Here is a 22,043-nt window from a genome sequence, read left to right on the forward strand (position 1 = left end):
CCATAAAATGAGCTGGAGAGAGACATGGCAAACCACTCCAGTATCTTTGGCAAGGAAACTCCAAATGGGGTCGTGAAGAGTCCGATACTGCTAATCACATAAACAACAACAGCATTTTGGAATGCAATCTGTAGTCATAACACAAAACAAAGCTTACTGGTCAACAATAAGATTAAATTTCTGACCTTTGTTTCATTAGTATTTTGCTCTATTTATTATCCATGCAACTCTTCTGTATACTATCTGGTGCTGGAAGGAATACTAGAAGGTATCTCATCTAACCTCTTTATTGTACAGATAAGAGTGAGGTGCACTGAGGTAAAATAAGTTGTGCAACATCATAGAGAGAATAAGTTGCAAAAATAATGTTTAAACCAGCTTTAGACCACATCCTCATGATTGGATTGAAATATCAAATCTCATTAATGCATATTTATGTATGGAGAATTGCTACTACTAGACAGGGTACCTTCAGTTAATGTACTTATCCATTAATTCACACATATGGATGGTTTGAGATTTCTATATCTCATAAATTTCAGAGCCAACACCAAGGGTCGTTTTGTTTCCTGCAAATATTTTGATGACCTATAGGATTAGTTACTACCAGGTGAGTGGCAGTGACTAGATTCTGACTCTGGACATAAGAACTAGGCTTCTTAAAGTTGTGGTCAATAGAAATTGGCATGCTTTTTTATTCAATAATCTTTCATGCTTGACTGCTTTTGCTCCTGCTGCTGGTTAAAGGATTAAAGAATAAATAGTAAAAACAGAAGTAAATCCACAGGGCAAATTATCAAAACACACAAAAAAATTTTAATATTTTTTTTTATTTATGACTTTCATTCCACCTTGGTTCCATTCTCTCCCCTTTCCCTCCTTTCACCCAAATAGCTCAGTAGAATATTTCTTCTTATCTTATCTTACATATCTTGTAGTTACAGTGTTAGAATTTTAAGGATTCTCTGAAATCCCCCACACCTGACTCAGGCCCCTCCTTAGATAGTTCTGAAATATCATGTCTGGCTAATATCAAGAGATCCTTCAGCAATGTGTCTTCAATATTTTGGCTATTACAGTTTTTCTCTACTTCAGCCAAAAAGAAAGTACATCCTTTTAAAGTTTGTAGATGAAAATAAAAGGATGGCCTCTCTCTTCTTTCTGTCTCCTCTGTTCCTACCTTTCTTATCTCTCCATCCATGGGCAAAAACAAAAAGAGAGAAATCCTGGTCATACAGAGCATCTCTGTATATACTGCAATGAAACAGTCCTTAATTTTTGTAGAGATTTGGATTATCTCTCTTTCTTCTTTTAGATATTCTCACCCGTGTTTGCTACTTAACAAGTACCTGCTTGTTATCCTCCTTCAACAGTAACAATAACTCACATTTCTATAGTGACTTGTGCTTTCCTAGGTACTTCCCTCAAAGAATTCAGTGAAGTAACTAGTGCAAGTATTATTATCTCCATTTTACTGATGAAGTAACTGAGGCTATGAGATGTTAACTAACTTGCCAGTGATCACACCATTTCCTAGCTTTTTTAATGTTTTTTTCCTGTTGTGACTCTAGAACGGTGCCTGGAACATAAAAGGTACTTAATTCTTTTTGAACTGAATTGAATTGAAAATTTGGTTTAGTTGCAAATTGCTTTTTTTTTCCTTAAATGGACAATATCCCTTTCCATAGAATATACCTCAAAAACATAATGAGCTTAATAAATAATAGGCTTATCCAAAGCCAGAGATAAATTATTGCTGCAGTTTAATGAGCATTATATGTAGAAGACAGAAATGGGAGGACATATACTGCAGCCCTCAGCACTGCCTTATAACTAGTAGGACTTTCCCCTATCTTCTGTCCCTGTTGTGACTCTAACATGTCCATTGTGACTCTAACACTAGCCAATTCACAGACCTTTCCTTCCTCCCCCTCCCTCAATTCCTGACAAAATGGATCAGTGCCCAGACTATTTACAGGTTCTGTTGATTTAATTCAAGTATGTGGTGGCCATATTAGTTCATAAAGAGATTTAGTGAGATAGGTGAGGTTGCCGTCATAGAAATTGGCAATGATGTGCCTAATGTCAAGAACCCAGTCCTCCTGGCTTCCAATATAGTGTTATATCACTTGCCAAGAGAATGGGCTTTAGAGGGGGAAGAAAGGATAGCTATTTCTCTCCATTTTTATTGTAAAGTTAGTAGATTTGCATATAGATATGCTAATGCTGACCTTAACGGTACTTTCTTTCTTGTTAGAATTTTACCTCAGTAGAACTATGATCTCTTTGACCTGGAGACTCACCCCCTCTGTGTCTTCTCACTCTGTGTGCATTTTTACCCCAAACATCTATAGCAGATCTGCCCAGTGTGTTGGGGAGTGGGAGGAGAGGAGTGTTTCTTTGGGCTTTCTGAGGTTTCCTGGATACCAGGGCAGTACTTGACCCTGGCATTCTTCATTCTTGTGATACGACGTTAGTGCAGTAGCCATTTGGGAGGAAGTGTGTAGAATTGGTTTTCAGACTGTAAACCTTCATGTAACTGTTCGTATTCTTACGCCCAGAAATTGATAGATCCAATATGGATACCCTTTGTGCAAGAACTGAATATTAGTTGCTTCTGTTTTTGCTCCTGCTCACTTTCTAATGAAGAAGACAACAAAGAGAGAGGTAAATACATAGGAGGCATATGCAGAATGGATGGGAGGTGATCTGGGAAGAGGAGGCACTGAAAGTTTTGGGGACTGGGAGCTGCATCCTGCAAAGGAGGTGGAATTGCATCTGTAACTTGAATAAAGGCAGAGAAAATGTTTGAAGAAGATAGTCTTTATTTTCTTTAACCATATAAGGAAAAGAGATGCCATAGGGCTTAGTAGGTAAACAGTCAACCTTTGAATCAGAAAGACTGCGTGTTGCACACATGACTGTATGACTGTTGGCAAGTCACTCAAACTTTCAATGCATAGCTTACAGATGAATTGCTGATGTGCACTGGTAGACAGAATTTCCACGCTGGGATGACATTTCTCATTTGGACAGAGTATAAAAAGGAAATTCTTGGAACTATTTAGTAATATTTGGTAGATATTTCGTTGCTCTATCTTTAGGGGAAACATCTGCACTGGCTTATTTGAACAGTGCCTTGATTTAATTGTACTTCTTCAGGATGACCCCGTTCCTTATCAGTAAGATGGAATGCACTAGTTTAAGCAGAGCAAGCTCCTGCTCTGTGCATACAAGTTAAATACATTTCAGAGATGTTCCATGGATTATAAACTCTGCCTTGATGTCAGCACAATCCTCCAACCTACATGGAAGCACTTTCGGAAAGGAGCACTATCCTGACAGAAGATTTCTAAAATAATGCCTAATAATTTCACTTCAGTGTGTGAGAATGGGCAAATCTTTTTACTCCTGGGACCTCATTAGTAAAATAAGGGAATTTAACTAGATGATCTCTATGATTCCTATTAGCTCCAAAGTTCTGCGGTTCTGCAACTTAGACAAGTCATGAAAAAAGACCATTGTGTTTTGAGTACTCAGTATAAAATAGGGAACAGGTCTTTTCTAATCAATAGCTTTACTAGTTTTTGAAGCACTGAGAATGGTATCTCACACTTTGGTGAGTGAGCTAAGCTGAGGATTTGATTGAATGGTGACTTTCTCCAGTGACACACTGTACTGTGCAGAGCAGACTACGCAGCCAGAAAAAAAACCATGCCAAGTAAGCTTGTCCAAAACCTTGTTGTAGCAGCTTTCATTTGGGATGTTGCTTGGTTTTACTAGTTCATAACTCATTCCTAATGTTGTTTTGCCTTCTCTGTAGATTTTTCCAACAATAACATAGCTTGCATTGATGTTCTCATAGCTTTGTGCTGCTGGTATTTGGAAATTGTACATAGACAATAAGTTGGACTCTCCCTTCCTCCTGGCGGGAAATGAGAAGTCATTTAGCCACCAGGGGAATGCCCTTAGACATCTGGGCATGGAACATTTCCCTTCCTATAAATGAATGCAAGAGAACTAATTTGAATGTGACTCAAAGCATATGGGTAGGAAAAGGGACATGACTTAGATGCTTGGTAAGGAACTGGGGAACACTTCTTTCCATGATGCTTTTAGGGATCACTCTCTGGTTTTTCCTCAGTCTAGTAAAGGCTTTTGGATGCTAACATAAAAGTACAAATCACAGACATTTTTCTTGGCCTATGAATATAAGAACGGTACCATGGTATATCAATAAGCACCCCAACAAACACAGGGAGGTCTCCTACTACAGGTTCTTAGATATGCATTCATAAAGGGAAAGGCAACTTTTGAGGGGTTAGCAATCACTTTAATCAAGCACATGTATCCATCCTTTAACCAAGCACATATATCATTCACCTAGTTCAGGAGAGTTAACACCCTGAACCTCAAAGAAAATACAGAGAAATGAAAAGTCAACAGACATGCTTCCAAAATTTCTGACCATAATTCAACAGACAGATATAGCCTTCTGACCAGTTACCAGACAAGGAAGCATGACATCTGGAACACTATCTCAGGGGAGGAAGAGGGAAACCATACCAGATGAGTGCACAGTACTCCGTAGCAATTATTTTACCATATTTTTATGTGTATATATGTATGTGTGTATTTTTATGTGACTTTGAAAGGGGGATTTTACATTTCGCTTTTCTTTTGGAAGGAGTAAAATGACAATTTGTTCTTTGAGAATACTTTTTGGGATTCTTAAGTGAATGATAGAAGGTGTTTATGAGTCACTGAAGTTTTACCGTTCCTACAAATACCTAATTTTAAAATATACATAAAATGCATATTAATCACCAGCAAGTGTTGGCTACACTCTCCTCCTGCATATACTCTCCTCTTGGGTTATTGTGCCACTGGCATTCTTGGGGTCCTCCTTCCGCTTCTCTTACTACTCCAACTCCCCTTTCTTGGATTATCAGGTATAGGAGCTCCATTTGTGGCTATACCCTTTCTGTTATGATAGTCACAATAGCTGGCATTTATATAGCATTTGCTATATGCCAGGTCCTGTTATAAGTATATTACAAGCTATCTCATTTTTCCCCTCACAGCAACCCTTGAAGACAGACTTTATCATTATCCCACTCCACAGTCAAGGAAACTGAGGCACACTATCTGTTGAGGACACCAATATCCTTCACTACACAATTCCATAACCTTCTTGAATCATCCTCAACTCATTCTCTATCATTCCACATATCCAATCAATTGTCCAATCTTGTTACTTCCACCTCCATGATATATTTTGAATCTGTATGTACCCTTTTCCGAACTTACACAACTTCCACTCTAGTTTAGAATCTAAATTGTACTTCTGATACTCACTAGCTGTGTAGTTTATTTAGTATGAGTCATTTAAACTCCCTGGGCCTCAGTTTCCTTATCAATAAGGAGCTTAGACTAAGTGGTCTCCGAGGTCCCTTCCTGCTCCAAGTCTAATCCTGTGTTCACCTGCTGCCTGTTTCAGTAGCCTCCTAATTCTTCTTTCCTCAAGCCTCCACTCTCCAAATATTCCTCTGAACAGCAGTCAAAGTGATATCACAACAGCATAAGTCAGACCATGATGCTCTCTCACTCAATAAGCTTCAATAGCTCCCTGTTACAGCTAGGATCAGCTCCAAATTATTTTGTTCAACATTTAAAGCCTTTTACAATTTTATTTCAACTACCTTTTTGTGTTTATTACATTTTACTCTCCCTATGCTTTCTGCTCTATCCAAATACCCTTTCTTCTATTCCTCATAAATGGTATTCTAGATTCTCTCCATCCTTGGAATGCACTTCCTCCTCATTTCTGCCTTTTATTTTGTCTCTTTCAAAACTCAATTCAAACACTCTCTCCTATGTGACTTTACTGATCTTCCCAGTTTCCACAAATATCTCTGTCTTCCCCAAGATATCTCAAGATTGAGATATATTTATATGAGTACATATTATTTCCTAAGATAGTACATATGTCTCTTGAGAGCAGAGACAATTCTGTTTTTCTCTTTGTATAACCAGCACACAACATGGTGTCTGGTACATAATAGGCAGTTTACAAGTGCTTGCTGATCAATATCACTATCTTTCTGGTTTGAAAATGACCCACAACCAAGATGCTATGGTTGTGATTTAAAGAATCTCACAATTTGTTTTCATGATGTGTATGTGTAGAAGGCTGTAACTTGGTATAAGATGACTTTATTTACTTATGATCTACTGTTTTGCATGACCCATCTCCCTGATGCTTGTTCTGCCCAATACTATAAAAAAATTTTTTTCTTTAAACCACAAATAACAGGAAGTCTTGCTGCCCTAGTTTTTCTCTTGACTCTAAGTATGCCAGATATCATTTCAAATGTGGTCTAATAGTATTTCTTTGGTTTGTCCTCTTTGTGGTTGTCCCACTCCAACTCAACAGACCGTGTTAGCTGATCTGCTGACAGGAGTTCTGCTGTTTGTTTGTCCCAGAAAGGTTAGTCAACAAAAAGTATTACATTAGAATTTAAGCTAATAACATTTTCCATACAATGTAGGGGTTGTTTCATTCTTAGTATTGAGCTGAGCACAGTGTCTGTCACATTTTAAATCCTTAATAAATATTTGCTGATTGATTGACTTTGGTTTAGTAAATTAGCTGGGATTTAAGAGCTTGTTAGTGACTCTGTCATGCATCTTGCCTTTTAATGTTGTGAGGGGTAGGTAGTTAAACTTCTTCTGTTCTTTATTTTTCATTGGATTTGGGAGCATGGCATCATGCCCGTTATCTTCTCAATCCCCATATTGGCCCTCTTAATTCACAGGATCATAAGGTCATAGATAAAGAATTCGAGAGGAATACAGGATCATTGACTTAGAGCTGGAAAGGACATTAGAGGTCATCTAGCCCAGAGATGGCAGTATATGGCTGTGGCCTGCCACACTCCCCAGAACACTAGAACTAGATTAAAATTTAGTTGGGAAATATTTAACAAAATAAATAAAAATACAACAAAACATGAATAACATTACATTTTAAAACTAAGTCAGTATGTGGTTTACAGGGATCTTTATGTGTGGTTCCCGTTTCTATTTAAGGTGGACATCAATGATCTAGTCCAACATCTCAGGTCCAGAAAGTTAAATAACTTGTATGACATTAAACAAATAGTAAGTCATAGAGCCAGGATGAATCAAAGCCCCCAGACTCTAAATCCAACGATTTCTTTTTTGTTAGATTATACTGCATCTGCAGTCAATTCACTACTTTGATGCATAGAAGGCTACATGATGTTCAGTTATTTTTCAGTCATGTCCAACTCCTCATGATTCCATTTGGGATCTTGGCAAAAATCCTGGTATAGTTTGACATTTCCTTCTCTAGTCATTTTACAGATGAGAAAACTGAAGCAAACAGGGTTAAATGATTTGCCCAGGGTCATACAGCTAGTAAATGTCTGAGCCTGGATTTGAGCTCAGGTCTTCTTGACTCCAGGCCTGGAAATCTATTCACTGTGTCATCTACCTGCCCTGAGAATTAAGTATTTTTAATGCAAATATTTTTACTTATCCCTGAAGAGGTTTAAAAGCCAAGCATTTCATCCATAGTTTAAATTAATTAATCAATATAGAATTTCTTACAATACTTCTGCATGACATTTGATGGCAAGTCATACTGCTATAATATAGTTTGTCTTTTATTAAATGAATGGCTGTAGACACTACATAGTGGAACTTCCTTATGAGGAAATTCTATTGTACCAACTGTGCACAGCAGAAAGTCAATTTAAGATTTTATAACACATCCCCAAAACTTAATAATTCTGATCATAATCAAAAATGATTTAGATAATTAAAAAACTACTACTCATTTCCCCTTGATGTGGCATAATGAGTGGAGCCATTATTACAATTCAGTTATAGTTGTCCACAGAGTTATAACTAGGAAAGAACATTAGAACATCTGCTGAAAACCGTAAAAGAATTGTTTGTTTATTCAGATAGACACAAATGAACTACCAGATGAAATTATAATTGCTGTGTTAATTTCATCTGGTAGTTCATTCAACCAAATGGACACTATCTAGTATGTGTAAAAATCATAATTTATTCAATTAATTAACATTCCTAATTATCTTATTCAGAGTAGTTTTAATTATCTAAATCATATTCAACTTATTATAATCAGAATTACATATGTCAAAAATTTGGAGTGTGACCTGGACTCTTTATTAATGTATACTATCACCAAATTAGGAGAAAACAATAGAAAACAGAAGTCCATCCAATGAAAAAAACATATACTTTATTCTTATGGAGAGTTTTCAGGAAACCGCTCAGGATCCATTTGTTTTTATTTTACATATTATTTCTAATAAGCTTGGTGATCTGATTTTCCAGCCTACTTAACTTAGGGGCAAATAGCCCTAGTCATATCTCTAGGCTCAACCTCATAATTATATTTATAATAATGACCCTGAGGTATTGAAAACATTAAATTCTGTACCATCTATTTTGCATAAAAGAAACAGGGAAATGGGTAATACATTTTGGAAGTATTTCCATCAAAAGTTTAATTCTTATCTGGAAAAATTATCCTTCTTGAAAGAGCTCATTCCCAATTCCAGATAAATAAGATTTCTGTAGCACCATTTTATAATTTAACAGTTGTTTGTATTTATTCAATGACAGTTAACAAATGTGTAAAATTAGGAATAGGTTAGTCCTTACCACTGACATTCTTACTTAATTACCTCATCCATTTTGTGGTGGTTAATTGCTTTAAATTTAGTCTGAGTTCAACTGGATTTTCTATTTCAGGTTACTGCCGTTTTCAATATCCTAGTTCCTTGCATGGCTCCCCAATACTCTGTGCCCAGTGCTTTCTTGTTCTCTTATACAAGCTCACAATAAAAAACTATTTTTTGTGTATAGTTATAGAAGTATATTTTCATGTCAAAGGAGACTCAAAGTAGCGAAAAATATTAATCTAAGTATATACAGAATATATGTGACTTGCTATGGGGTTATTCATCCTCTTCATAAAAAGGAAAATGCTTTTAAAAAGTCTTTTGTACCTTCTTGATTACTTCCTTTTCTGTCCATTTCTGTGAGTATTCAAGCACCAAATTAATCTTAGTGATTTGCATTTCCAAAGAAGAAAAGTTTCATTTTTTCATTTGATTTGGCTGGTGATTGGATCAGGCTTTTGCAAGACATGCACACCTCTTCAATATTTGTGTACCATAGTCAAAAGCTGTCATTTTTTGTGGTATGTATGAGCACTCATAAGAAGATGAGATTGATGAGAATTCCAAACCACATTTGGAGCCAGTTAGCCCCATACTCTTATTTGGAATGGTCACACATAATTCCTGTGGCGTATAGTGAAAATCTGATAACAACCCTAAGGAGTTCTCTTGGTTTTATAAACTTTAGATATAATAGATTGGTTTGGGATTCTGACAACTTTCATACACACCAGAACAAAAAGCATAGGATTTGCGAGTTGCATTATTCAAACTGTGAAATATATTGCCATGCCTCCTAAAGCTATCAAGCTATATAACACTAAAATACGTTTTATCAGAATACTGAATGGGAAGGACACTCGTGACTAATTCCAAATTCTCTAGTTTTTGTCGTTATGCACCAGATGCTTTTATATTTCAAAAGAAATTTTTTGGAAAATGCCAGTTAGTAAATGAGCTATTTCTGAGTTTTAGTCTTGGTGAACACCACAAAGTAAGATTTAATTTATTATAATGGAATTTTTTTTGTGTCCATATTCTTGTCTTCTAAGAGATTATAATATTGAATTTTTGCAAATCATTTTTCCTTACCATAACCTTTACCCTCCACCAGGTGTATCCATATTATCAAAAACATATTTGTTTCTTCTCTTCACTAGGTCTCCTCCTCTGCCCCAACATACCATAAACAAGAAAAATTATATGAAGCAACCTTAGGTTTTCATGAGTTAAAATATTTTTACTCATATCCCTAATGAAAACCATAAAACCTTTTTGCTTTCCATCATGGGGTCATATGGAGTCCCCCACAGGAAGGTGATTTTAGCTACATTTAGTATCTCCAATAGGAAAGTGCTTCTAGCTATTCTGTGCTTAGTATCTTTATGTGATACACCTTGGAATGGAAGAAAAGAGGTAGTAGTGTCATCAGAGCTAAAAATAGCTGCAGATCACTCAAGAAGTTCTGTTCTGCCTTGTGTTAAGCACATTCCAATAGTCTAGATTCAGGGTAAAATAAGATTTGGTGACTTTCATGGAAAGGGTTACAAATGCCACATGTAGAAAGACCTGATTCCTGTATTTGCCAAGGGAACAGAGACTGAAAAGTCTTCTGAGCAGAAATTATCTGAATAAAGCCTGATATAATTGTTCTAAAGGTATGCTTCATTTTAAGAAAAGCGGATTTGTATGTAATAATCCTATGCATTACATCATGGCATATGGGAGTTGCTGTTGGAAATTTGACAAATGAATAAATCAATTCCATTCATGTATTTCATTTCTATTCCAATCGTTAGAAGAATAGGACTGAAGGAAAGACGTATTTGTGCTAATTGGTCTATCCTACTTTATTTGGGGGGAGAGTCATTTTAAATTTCTCAGTATTTTTAAATATGATTTTTATCAATTTCTTTTGACTTTGTGTCACCTTTAGTTCTGAATATATCCTACTTCCTGCCACTTCAGTGATCCATCCCTTCTTCCAAAGATAAAAAAAGATCATAAAAAAGTTGAGCAAAACCAATCAATACATCAGTAATCTCTGATAGTACACATAGTGTTCTATGCCCAGAGACCTCTATCTCTGCAAATAGGAAGGTACATTTTTTTCAGCATTCCTTCAGGGCCAACTCTGGTCATCGTGATGATACACAATTGTTTTGTTTTGGTTCTCTGTCTCTATCTGTCTATCTGTCTGTCTATCTATCTCTTTCTTTTTCTTTCTCTTTCTCTAATATATATATATATATATACATATATATATACACATATATATATATACACATATATATATACATATATATACATACATATACACCCACATACATACAATTAAAGCCAGTGCAGAGATTATTTTTCCCAGGTTTTTTATTTTATTCTACATAAATTCAAATAAATAGCCCTATGTTTATTTGTATTTTTCATATTCATCATGCTTGCATTATAATAATATCTCATTACATTAATGTGTCACAATTTGTTTAGCTCAAATTCCCTACTCCATGGGCAGTTAGTTTGTACAATGGGTAGAGTCAATTTTATAAATGCTTAGAGGGCCCCTTTCTCATCTTAGTTAGGTGTAGTGAGTGTATAATCTGATTCACAAGAATATAGCTGTGAATTATCATCTGAAATACTTGACAGAAAGCTAATTATATAAAATTACTTTTTCTAAAGATTGGGCCAAGGTTTAAGTTTGCTGATTTTCATTCAGGGTGCAAGGAAATAAACTTTCGCCACAAACTCTGCAATAGGGTAAGGAATTAAGTTCAATGCAACAGGAGATGTAAAGGGATGTTTAAGGACAACTAGCACCTAGTGAGGGCTTTTTGAATCTTTCTCAGAGCTACTCATCTACCTTAGGTGTCCACCTGCCACCCAACTTTTAACTGTGGCTTCCAAGAAGTTTTAGAATATGCAGCAGCCATATTATGGTAAAATGTGTCTGTCTTGGTAAACGGTTTTGGTAGAATTTTCTTGGCAGATGGGTTAAATCAGGTTGAGGGTAGCCAACCTCAAACCTGTCAATGACTTAGGGCATGTCTACTCCAACGGTGGGAAGATATTCTCCTAGAAGAATGGGCAGATGAGAACCATGTGTTCTAGTGGCCATGAAGGTTGCTGAAGAAGACACTGGAGCATATAGAGCTTGGTCAGGCATCAGAAACACCATGATCATCCACTGAATCCCATGCCATTCCCAATCATCTTGCCTTTTGCCCTACCCCTCAGGAAGAGAGAGCGAGGCTGATGATTTTGTGTAACTCTGCCTCACTTAAATCCAATTCACCCACAAGTCAGGACATCACTTGTGACATCATTGATCCTCTTTGAGAAAACCCATGATGAACAACAGCTCTGTACCAGGCATTGAACGAGGAGCTGGAGATACAAAGATAAAACCAAACCGTACCTGCTCTCAAGGAACTCACATTCTATTGCAGATCAATAATGTAAACACATGAAAGGAAACGCAGAAATGAATCAGGGCAGACTCCTGTAAGAAGTGACCCTTTGGTTTGGGTTTGAAGGAAATTAAGAATTTTGTGATAACAAGCAAATGTATTTCAGGAATGTGGAAAGACACAGAGATGGGAGACAATGTTGTGTATGTTGTTGTTCAGGCGTTGTTAAGTATGTCCAAGTCTTTGTGATGCTGTTTGGGGTTTTCTTGGCAAAGATACTGCAGTGGTTTGCCATCTCCTTCTTCAGCGCATTTTGTAGGTGAGGAACTGAGGAAAACAGGGTTAGGTGACTTGCTCAGGACCACATAGCTAGTAAGTGTCTGAGGCCAGATTTGAACTCTCAAAGATGAGTCCAGGCCCAGCACTCTATCCACTGTGTATGTTGTGCAGAGAGAATAGCAAGCAGACCAGTTTGATCAGAACAATGAGTTCATGAGAAGGTGCATGAGTAAATATGGAAAGGCAGTCTGGAGCCAGATCGTGAATGGCTTTAAAAGTCAGACAGAGAAGTTTGTATTTTATCTTAGAGGTAGGAGAGAGCTACTAGAACTTCTTGAGCAGAGGGGGTCATATTTGCTTTCAAAGTATCAGTTTAGCAGATATAGATTTGACGGAGATTTGAGACAGGGAACCAATGAGAAGACTGTTACAGTAGTCCAAGTGAAATGAGAGGAGGGTTCCACCTTGGGTAATGTAGTGTAAGTAGAGAGAAGACAGATGTGAAGTACGGTGTAGAGATAGAATCAATAAGACTTGGCAACTGTTTGGATATAAGGTGTGTTGAAGAGGGAAGAGTCAAGGATGACTCCAGTCTTATAAACCCAGGGGACTAGAGGAAAATATTTCTGTTAGGGGAAGTTAGGAAGATGAGAGAATTTGAGTCTGTTTTGGACATGTTAAGTTAATATACCATTGGAAGAATGGTTGGAAATATCAAATAGGTCATGGATGAGATGAAACTGAAGTTCAGGAGAGAGAATAGAGCTAAATGTGTATGTATATCTACATATGATATAGTGAATATATCTATGAATACATAATTGCCCATATGTATATATAGTGTGCATACATGTATATGTATGTATGTGAATTATTTGCATAGGTAATAATTGAACCCTTAAGAACTGAAGAACTGATGAGATCATTAAGAGAGATCATGGAAGGAAATGGGGGACCAGTTAATAAAACAATCACCCTGTAAATTTGTCCTATTAAAAAACCCACAGATGCTATGTTTAAAAATCCAAATTTGAAAAATGGAATGTTAGGGGGGTGACAGTTTGCCTCCTTTGTTTTTTAAAAGGATTCTTTAAGGAGATCTTAAAAATAACAAATGCCCTGAGGCACAACTTTCAGGAATATGTCTATTGAAGTCCAGTATAATTGGGCACTTAACTACTCCTTGTTCATTTCTGATTTACTGAGAATATTTTTAGTTTTGTATACTTACGGAGCTCTACTTGGATGAGATCACCTTAAAGCTCTCCGAGAGGCTGAGGCAGGCTGTGCCATGAGTTATGCTTTTACAAAAGTAAACTCACTTCGTTAACTTGGTGAATAATTTCTTTCAGAATTCTTCTCTCCTATTCAGTGCCAAGCTTTCAGTATAGTTAGTATCTGTAGGCATCACTTGCATTCTATACTTTGGGGCCTGGCTAAACAAAGGAAAATAGGAGAACTATAACTAGTAATTGTTGTACTTGGTGTCAAGTGACTGGGAAATAGTTGTCCAGGACATCATCGGTCTTTGACATCCTGGGGCCCTGTGATTTCAGGGCAGAGACAGTGGTATGGCCACTGGAGGGAGAAAGCACAGGTGAGGCTTCCATATGGGAGGGAAGGGAAGAAGAAGGGCTCATTTGGGGTATAGTTGCAGCATGGGGGGAGTGAAGAAAGTATTTCCAGATTAGTTTGTGTCATTACCATTTGCTTTTCATGTTCTGAGACAAAGCCGTTGTTGAACTACCCTATTTATGCCAAAACCTCAAAATGTCCAAATCCACCAATAGAGCTGACAAGAATGACAATAATTAATACAAATATGGATTGAATTACCTGTGCTCTCTAATCCCTGCTATGCTGAGATTTCATAGATATGATTTTGTAATTACAAGGCCTAATTTGTAATTTCAATATTTCAAGGAAGTCTGATTTCATTAGAAAGGGTTTTCCATCCACCAATGCAGATTGCATCCCGTCTGCATCTTAGATGGTCTTGTTAGCTTCTGGGTTTATAATAAACCACGGTCCCTTGACTGAACCTGTGATATTGTCTCCAAATTTGGCTAGGCTCATGCCAAAAATTTTTTCAGACTGCCATAGTTTGTGTTCTAGCTTTCAAGAATCTAGCATCTCCTCTACAGTATAGTGAAGCATCACAGTAGATGTATGGTGAAACATGGTGCAATATTGAGAGTTTGAAATTTAAATAAAATCAGTTAATTTACATCCCCATTTAATAGTTAGGTGGTGTTACAGTAGATAAATTGCTGGACTTGTGAGTCAGGAAGATCCAAGTTCAAATCCTACCTCATACACTTAGCTATATGATCCTGAGCAAGATCCTCTGTCTGCCTCAGTTTCCCCATTAAAAAATGGGGATAATAGTATCACCTCCTAGACTTGTGCAAATCAAATGAAATAACATGTGTAAAGTATTTTATAGATCTTAAAATGTGCTGTGTAAGAACTAGTTGCTATTATTATAACTATACCTGTGATATGATTGATTCTGCAGGTTTTAAGAATAGTCTACCAAGTCCATTCATTTCTGTTTTCCTGCCAGAGTAGATAAACCCGGCTTATATCATGTTGGGTGACTGGAAGAAGTACTTCTGGTTACTTGCTGTAGTAAATCCGTGGCTGCTGGCTGTTGAACACTGTTGTAGCCAAGGTTGACTTGTGTCAACCTAGAAACAATGTATTCCGACACTCCATGACCACAAGAGGCAGCTGAAAAATGGGAGGAAATTTCTCTGCCAGATATCACAAAGGCAAATGACTCCTGCCCTTGTAGTTGGGAAGGACAAAATCTGGGGTGCAGACAAATGGCATCACATTTCATTTAAAAGCCATTGTCCCAACCCATCGTTAAGAAACAAAGGAGAACTTTCTTTTATAACCACCTTTGGGCTATAGTTGTAGGACTTTCAAAGTATATTCCATTTTGTATTTGCTCAGAAGATTCCTACCCCAAATGTTCACAGTCACAATTCTGAGAAAGAATCCCAAAGCTTATTTGAAAAAGGACCTGCCTCCAGATCTGGGCATTTAAATTTTCAAATGACAGGATAGACTTTAGCTATCTTCCTAGATGGTTGTAACACTAAGAACTGGGGTCCCCAATGTGTGTTAGCCTAAGAATGTAAGTGGATGAATGTGATAAGGACACATTTCCAAAGAGACTTCAAAAATTTCCACTTCATTTCACAGGTTTCAAATAATCAGCTATAAAACGACCTCATAATGATTTCCCCTTCTGATTATGTCAATTCTATCCCTGTAAAATACAAACAAATTGTATTGTCTATTAATACCATGAGTTCTCCATTTCCCCAAAAAAGTTTCTTTTCTTGGAGGGAAATGTTGGTTTTTCTCCTCCCCCACACAGTATGGCCTCCTTGACATTGGGAAGACAAAGCTAATGTAGATGTAAGGAAAAGTCTTTCTGTATCCCAGAATGTCAACACCCTTGCCAAAAACGAATTTATCAGCTAAATATAGCCAAGAGATTTAGTTTATCTAAAATATCCTACAAGGAAGAAATAGTTTACCACTGTTTTTGCAGATTGAGGTAAGTCTGACATATTATTGACATATGTTACAGATTTAATTTAATGCTGTAGTTCAGATGTGTGTTCTGATAAATTTGAGTGAAATCTAGGCTAAGATGAGTAGAGTTGTTTTAATATTTATAGAGTTGAAAATGCAGAGTTAGCAAAGGAAGCATTTTAATTAAAACAATGCTTCTCCATCAGTGCTCATGGGAGAATGGAGAGAAACGCTACTAGAACTTGCTGCTCATTGTATTTTGACTTGATTTTTTTCTGCATTTTGAAGGCCTTTATACTCTTAGTTCTGAGCAGCAGAAAACGCACATACTCTCTCTTTGCCAAATAAAAACAATTTTTTTCCTGCATCCCTTCAGGATTTCTTCTTTTTTGATGAGGTGCTGGAAACTCCTGAGTGCTATTGACCCTTTTTTCATTTCTCTTTTTCTGAAATTTTAGGTATCCTGGAGATAACGTCGGTGGAAATAGGAGTTGTAGCAGTCAAAGCCATTAACAGCAACTATTATTTAGCCATGAATAAGAAAGGAAAACTCTATGGTTCAGTAAGTATGCTTTTTGTTTTCAAAATTGACTTTAGTAAGTCGGTATGATCATTTCAGGATTTTAAGCCCATCTATTCCCCCAAATAATTCTGTTATCATTAAATTGCTTGAAAATAGACCTGCATGGGCAATAATTCTCCCAAACTTCAAGCACTGAGCAGTCAGCAGTTCTGAGCAGACAAACCCCATGTTGTTTATCTGTTTGCCTGCTACTGATCATCAGTAAATATTCTGACATGGCAACTGGTGAGACCTATCAGAGGAACTTCTGGTCAGGTTGGCCTGAGAGCTATACTCAGGTTAAAGGGAATCATTGCCAAACCAAACCATTTTGTTTCATTTGATTTAAAACACAGACTGCCTTCATATGAGTATCATGGCTAACAGTGGAATCTAACCTATGGATTTCTGGTGTCTTCTGAATATCCCCATAAATCCTTCTTTACTTTTAGTGAGGAAAATGATTAGCATATTCATTATTTGAAACCATTTTCTTTCTAATCAACTATACTGTTTGTTGTTTTAAGCCCTCAAAAACAATCAGTAGTGCCTCTCTTTGAATGATCATGTGCTGGATTTTCACTTGTATATATACGTTTTCTCCCCTATAGTAGTGACCCTAACACAGTCTTACTTGAAGCTAAATGGATATCATCACAGGTAAAGTGTGACCCAGGTTTATATATTGTCCAATTTTTAATTATCCTCTGATAATGTCTTTGTAATATGTGACTGTATGTATGTATGTGTATATATATATATACACATACATACATATAGTGAATACATGAATTCATTCAATGATAACTTTCATACATAAAGGTTATATGTTATATGTAATATTGTGTGTACCAACAAGTATATATTGATTACCTATTATGTGCCAGTTAAATTATAGAATAGATCATAATAACATCAATTTTAAAAGACTTTTTTAGTCTTTAAAAGACATCTTAAGATTTACAAAGCACTCTACATACATTATTTTATTTGATCTTGACAACAACTTTGGGAAATAGATCGTTTATTATGATATTTATTTTACACTTGGGGGGATCGAGGTCCAGAGAGGTTAAATGAATTACTTGTGGTCACAGAGCTAATAAGCATTAGGTGTGGAATTTGGAGCCATATCTTTCAATTCAATTCCTCAATACCTTGTAGTTTTTTTTTTTAAATGTACAGGAAGTTTAGGTTCTGAGTCAGAAGACAAAACTATTATGCATGAAACAATTAAGTTTCAATTGTAACTAGATACAATGGTAGTTCATTATAGATTGTAATAATTATGAAGGTTTCAAGGAAGTCTTGGAACTAAATCTAGGCAATAGAAGATGGAAAAATTTTGAAAGGGGCTATGTAGGCAATTAAGAAAAAAGACAATGGAGTGAAGGGGGAGAATCTTTAGGGAGAGGTCCATATAGGGAAGTAATAAGAGGTAAGCTTGATATATCACTTGTTTAAGTCTCAGTTTCCTCATTTATAAAATAGAAATAATCATACCTGAAAAATCTTATCTCCCATGGCTGTGGTAAGGATCAACTGATGTTAAACGTATTAAATTCTTTGTAGATCATAAAGCTTTATATGTGTCATTATTATTAATTACAGTAAACCAGAGAGAATATTGGTCTTTATTCTGCAGATAAAGGAAAATCAAGTGTTCAATTATTGTTGAAGATAAGAAATGAGTTAAATTATCAGTCAAATGCTAATAGTTGCAGTAGAATAATGGATAACCAGAGTTTCAGGTTAGAGATTTGGAGGGGGAGTGCATTCCATTGTACTGGTCCCAAAGCTAAAGCAGGGAATACTAGCTGGCTTTGTGGACATTGAAAAGAGAAATACAATTGTGACTATAGATTCTAAACATAAGGAACAGGTAGAAGGCATATCTAAATTTGGGCTTCTATGAACTCAAGTATATCCTGGCTACAGAACTGTATGACTTGAAGTAAAAGTAGGGACTCTGTGGAATGAAAACGGAACACTTAAAAAAATATGAATATGCATATAAGTGTATACATATAAGTGTGTGTGTATATAAATATATACATACATGTTATATAGATATATAACTGTATTTCATACATGCACACACACACGGTTGTTGATGTTGTCCAGTTGTGCCTACCTCTCCATGACCCCATTTGGGTTTTTATTGGCATGTGTATGTTTGTAGATGTGTATCATCCTTAATAAATTCCTCTGTAAAACTTGGACTCAATCAAAAAGCTGCACCCAAGTACCTAAAAGGTCATAGGTGGCCTTGACGCTCCAGGTTCTCCCACCCCTGTCCTACATTCAAAGAGTGACCTATACCTGGATCAACAGTAACAACCATGCAGTGCATCCAGCTGGTAGATGTATCAGAAGCACAAATTATTTTTTGACGTATTTTCACAAAATTTGAATTTAAAAGGGAACACTGAATCCAGTTGGTCTAATTGTTACCCAGATAGAATCTTTTCAACACCATACATGGTCATCCAGCCTTGGCTTGAATGTTTTTATTTGTAAAAACCCACTATCCTCTAAGGGAACCCAAGTTATTTTTTCCTTATATTAAATGAAATTTGCCTCTTTGAAATTTCTGTTCTTCCCAGTTTTGCCTTCTGCATTAAGAAAAATAAATTTAGCTCTTCTTCATTATTACTACCCTTAAAATGTTTTGAAAGCCATCACTGTGACTATGTAAATCTTCATTTCTCCATATTAAATGTCCCTTACTTTTTCACCTGAGTCACATGTGGCTTGAAACCTTTCATTATCCTGGTTGCCCTATCATCTGTTTGTTGTTGTTGCAGGTGGGAGGTTGTTTGTTTTATTTTGAGGCTGGATCTCTGCCTATCTTTCCTAGCCTGGAAGTACAGCGGCCTCTCATGAACGCTATCTGATCATTGCAGAAGCTTTGCCTTGCTCATTTTATGACTCTTCTTGAGATAGCCTGGTAGCATGCTGCTCTCAGACACTTAGCATACATTCATGTCAAACAGTGAGGACACTCACTTAGCTTAGTACTATCCCAGCTCAGAATTCTTCATTTCAAGTAAGTCACAGGCTTGGCCTTCCTAGTATCAGGGATTATATAAATGTAGTACAAGCCTGATTCTTTATCCTTTTTAACTTGAGTGATTTTACTAAAATATGATGTCCAAATATTTCAGGGTGAAGTATGATGAGAATATCACCTACCTGATCCTAAAGCCACCTTTTTTAATGTAACATAATGTCAAATTTGCATTAGTAACTGCCACAGCAATTAATTAATTTACATTGACTTTATATTTCACTAACACCATCAGTTTTTTTATTTTTTTTAGACATAGCGTTATCTAGTGATGTCTCCTCTATCTCCTTACTTTTGAAGTTGATTTTGATAACCAAAATATAAGACTATACCAGCAGTTCTCAACGTTTTTGGTCTCACAACCTTTTCATGAGCTTAAATATTATTAAGGAGCCCCGCTAATAACTTGTTTATGTAAGCTACATAGATAATTTACTGTATTATAAATTAAAATATTTTATTATTCTAATGAAAATAGATTGCCTCAAAGAGTCTCTCAAACTCCCAGGCTACCCATACCACACTTTAAGAACAATTCAATCTCTTTTAATTTCATTTTACTAGATTTGATCCAACTTTTTTGCTTTCTGAGATATTTTAGATTTTGACCCTGGATTCTATCTAACATCATATCTAGCCTTCCTTGTCTTGTATCATCCACAAATTTGATAAGCACATCATTCATTTCAGTATTTTTGATGAAAATGTTAAATGATATGCAGACAAGTACATACTGATCCTTAATACACTTATTAGAGACCACCTTCCAAGTGACCATGAATGATTAGTGACCACTCTTTGGATCAACCAATTTCAAAACCTTTTTTTGTGATTCTATCTCGATGATTCTCAAAAAAATCCTCTAACATACAGAAATAGATATTTAAATGGTCAGAGGTCTGAATTGTGGGGACGGAATTGTATCAGCATTGTGCCACATATGATAACTAGATACAGAAGACAATAGACATCACAGCATTCTAAATTGACCATACCTGCTGATTAGTTAGTATAAGTTGGGGATGAAAGAGGAGGGAACCGGGGAGTAAGTAGATTAACTATTTTCTCACTTAGCCTAGGTAGCCTGCCATCTTTTCATGTTCTCTGTGAATGAAAGAAGGGCTTCTTCACTGGAGTCCACTGATCCATGGATAGGTTCCAGGGGATCCAGGAAATTGTTAATTTTTTAATGTTTCACAATAATTGATTTCCTTTGTAGTCCTATGTGTCTTTATTTTATATATTTAAAAACATTACTCTATGAATGGATCTAAAGGTCTTGCATTGTCAAGGGGATCCATTACACCAAACAATTTCAGCAACTTCTGTGCTAAAGGGTCATCCTTTTAGTTCCTGAATTCTCAACACATTCAAATAAATTGCATTTGTAGAGGCATCTAGATGGAACAGTAGAGTAGCAGATAGAGTGCTAGACTTTAAGGCAAGAAGTCCAGATTCACTTATGTGTTGTGTGTCCCTGGCAAAGTCAATTAAACTTTATCATCTTCTGTATCCTAATTTCTAAAATGAGAATAATAGATACTTCCCCAGATTGTTATGATGATCAAATGAGATAACATATATAAAGCACACTGCAAATCTTAAAGTGCTGTAAAGTGATTTTTCTTATTATTATTCTTATTTAATCACTAGAAATTCTAGGAGTCAGAGATAGAGAAGAAGAATATTACAGGCATGAGAGGGCCAATTGGAACAAAGGCATGGAGACAGGCAATGGAATATTGTCTGTGACAACTGAGCCAATATGGCACATCCAGAGAGACATAGAAGCAATGTGTCAGAAAACTGGAAAGATCGAAAGGGCTATTTGTGAAGCTCTTTAATGCCAAACAGAAGCTTTTAGATTCAAGCAGTAATAGGGCTTCACTGGAATTTATTAAGTAATGGAGTGAAATATTCAGGTCTCTTAGGAAAATCATTTTGGCAACTGAGTGGAGAATGAACTAAAGAGACTTAAGGCAGTGAGATTGATTAAAAGGCTACTTTAATAGTTTGAGATTGAGGTAATAAGAGCCTGTCCCAGGTGGAAGCAAGAGCAAAGGGAGAAAAGGGATAGATACAAGAGATGTTGTAGGGAATGAAATAAGAGATTGGAGAAACAGTGAGAATCAAGCATGACAATGAAGTTGTGTACCTGCATGACCAGAAGGATGGTACTTCAGCAATAGGTAAGTTCAGAACAGGAATAGGCTTGGCAAAAAAATAATGATTTCTGTTTTCAGACATGTTGAGTTCCACATGGCTATGTACTATCCAGTTTAAAATATTCAAAAGTCAGTTGATGATGCAAGATTGAAGGATAGACTAAAGCTAGACGTATAGATCAGTGAGTCATCTCTATAGAGAGGATGATCAAATCCATAGGAGCTGTTGAGATCACCAAATGAAAAAAAGAAAGAGGACCTAAG

The 22,043-nt window shown here is 36.3% G+C and overlaps 1 protein-coding gene across 2 annotated transcripts in view; it reads left to right on the plus strand.

Annotated features, from left to right (window-relative positions):
• The window catches only part of FGF10 (fibroblast growth factor 10), a 109,803-nt gene that overhangs the window by 83,421 nt on the left and 4,339 nt on the right, over positions 1-22,043 (plus strand). For both annotated transcript variants that reach the window (XM_072605679.1, XM_072605680.1), the window contains one exon: positions 16,441-16,544. In XM_072605679.1, the coding sequence (XP_072461780.1) occupies positions 16,441-16,544 (104 nt within the window). The remainder of the gene's footprint in view (positions 1-16,440; positions 16,545-22,043) is intronic.

Source organism: Notamacropus eugenii, chromosome 4, assembly GCF_028372415.1.
Source record: "Notamacropus eugenii isolate mMacEug1 chromosome 4, mMacEug1.pri_v2, whole genome shotgun sequence".
NCBI lineage: Eukaryota > Metazoa > Chordata > Mammalia > Diprotodontia > Macropodidae > Notamacropus > Notamacropus eugenii.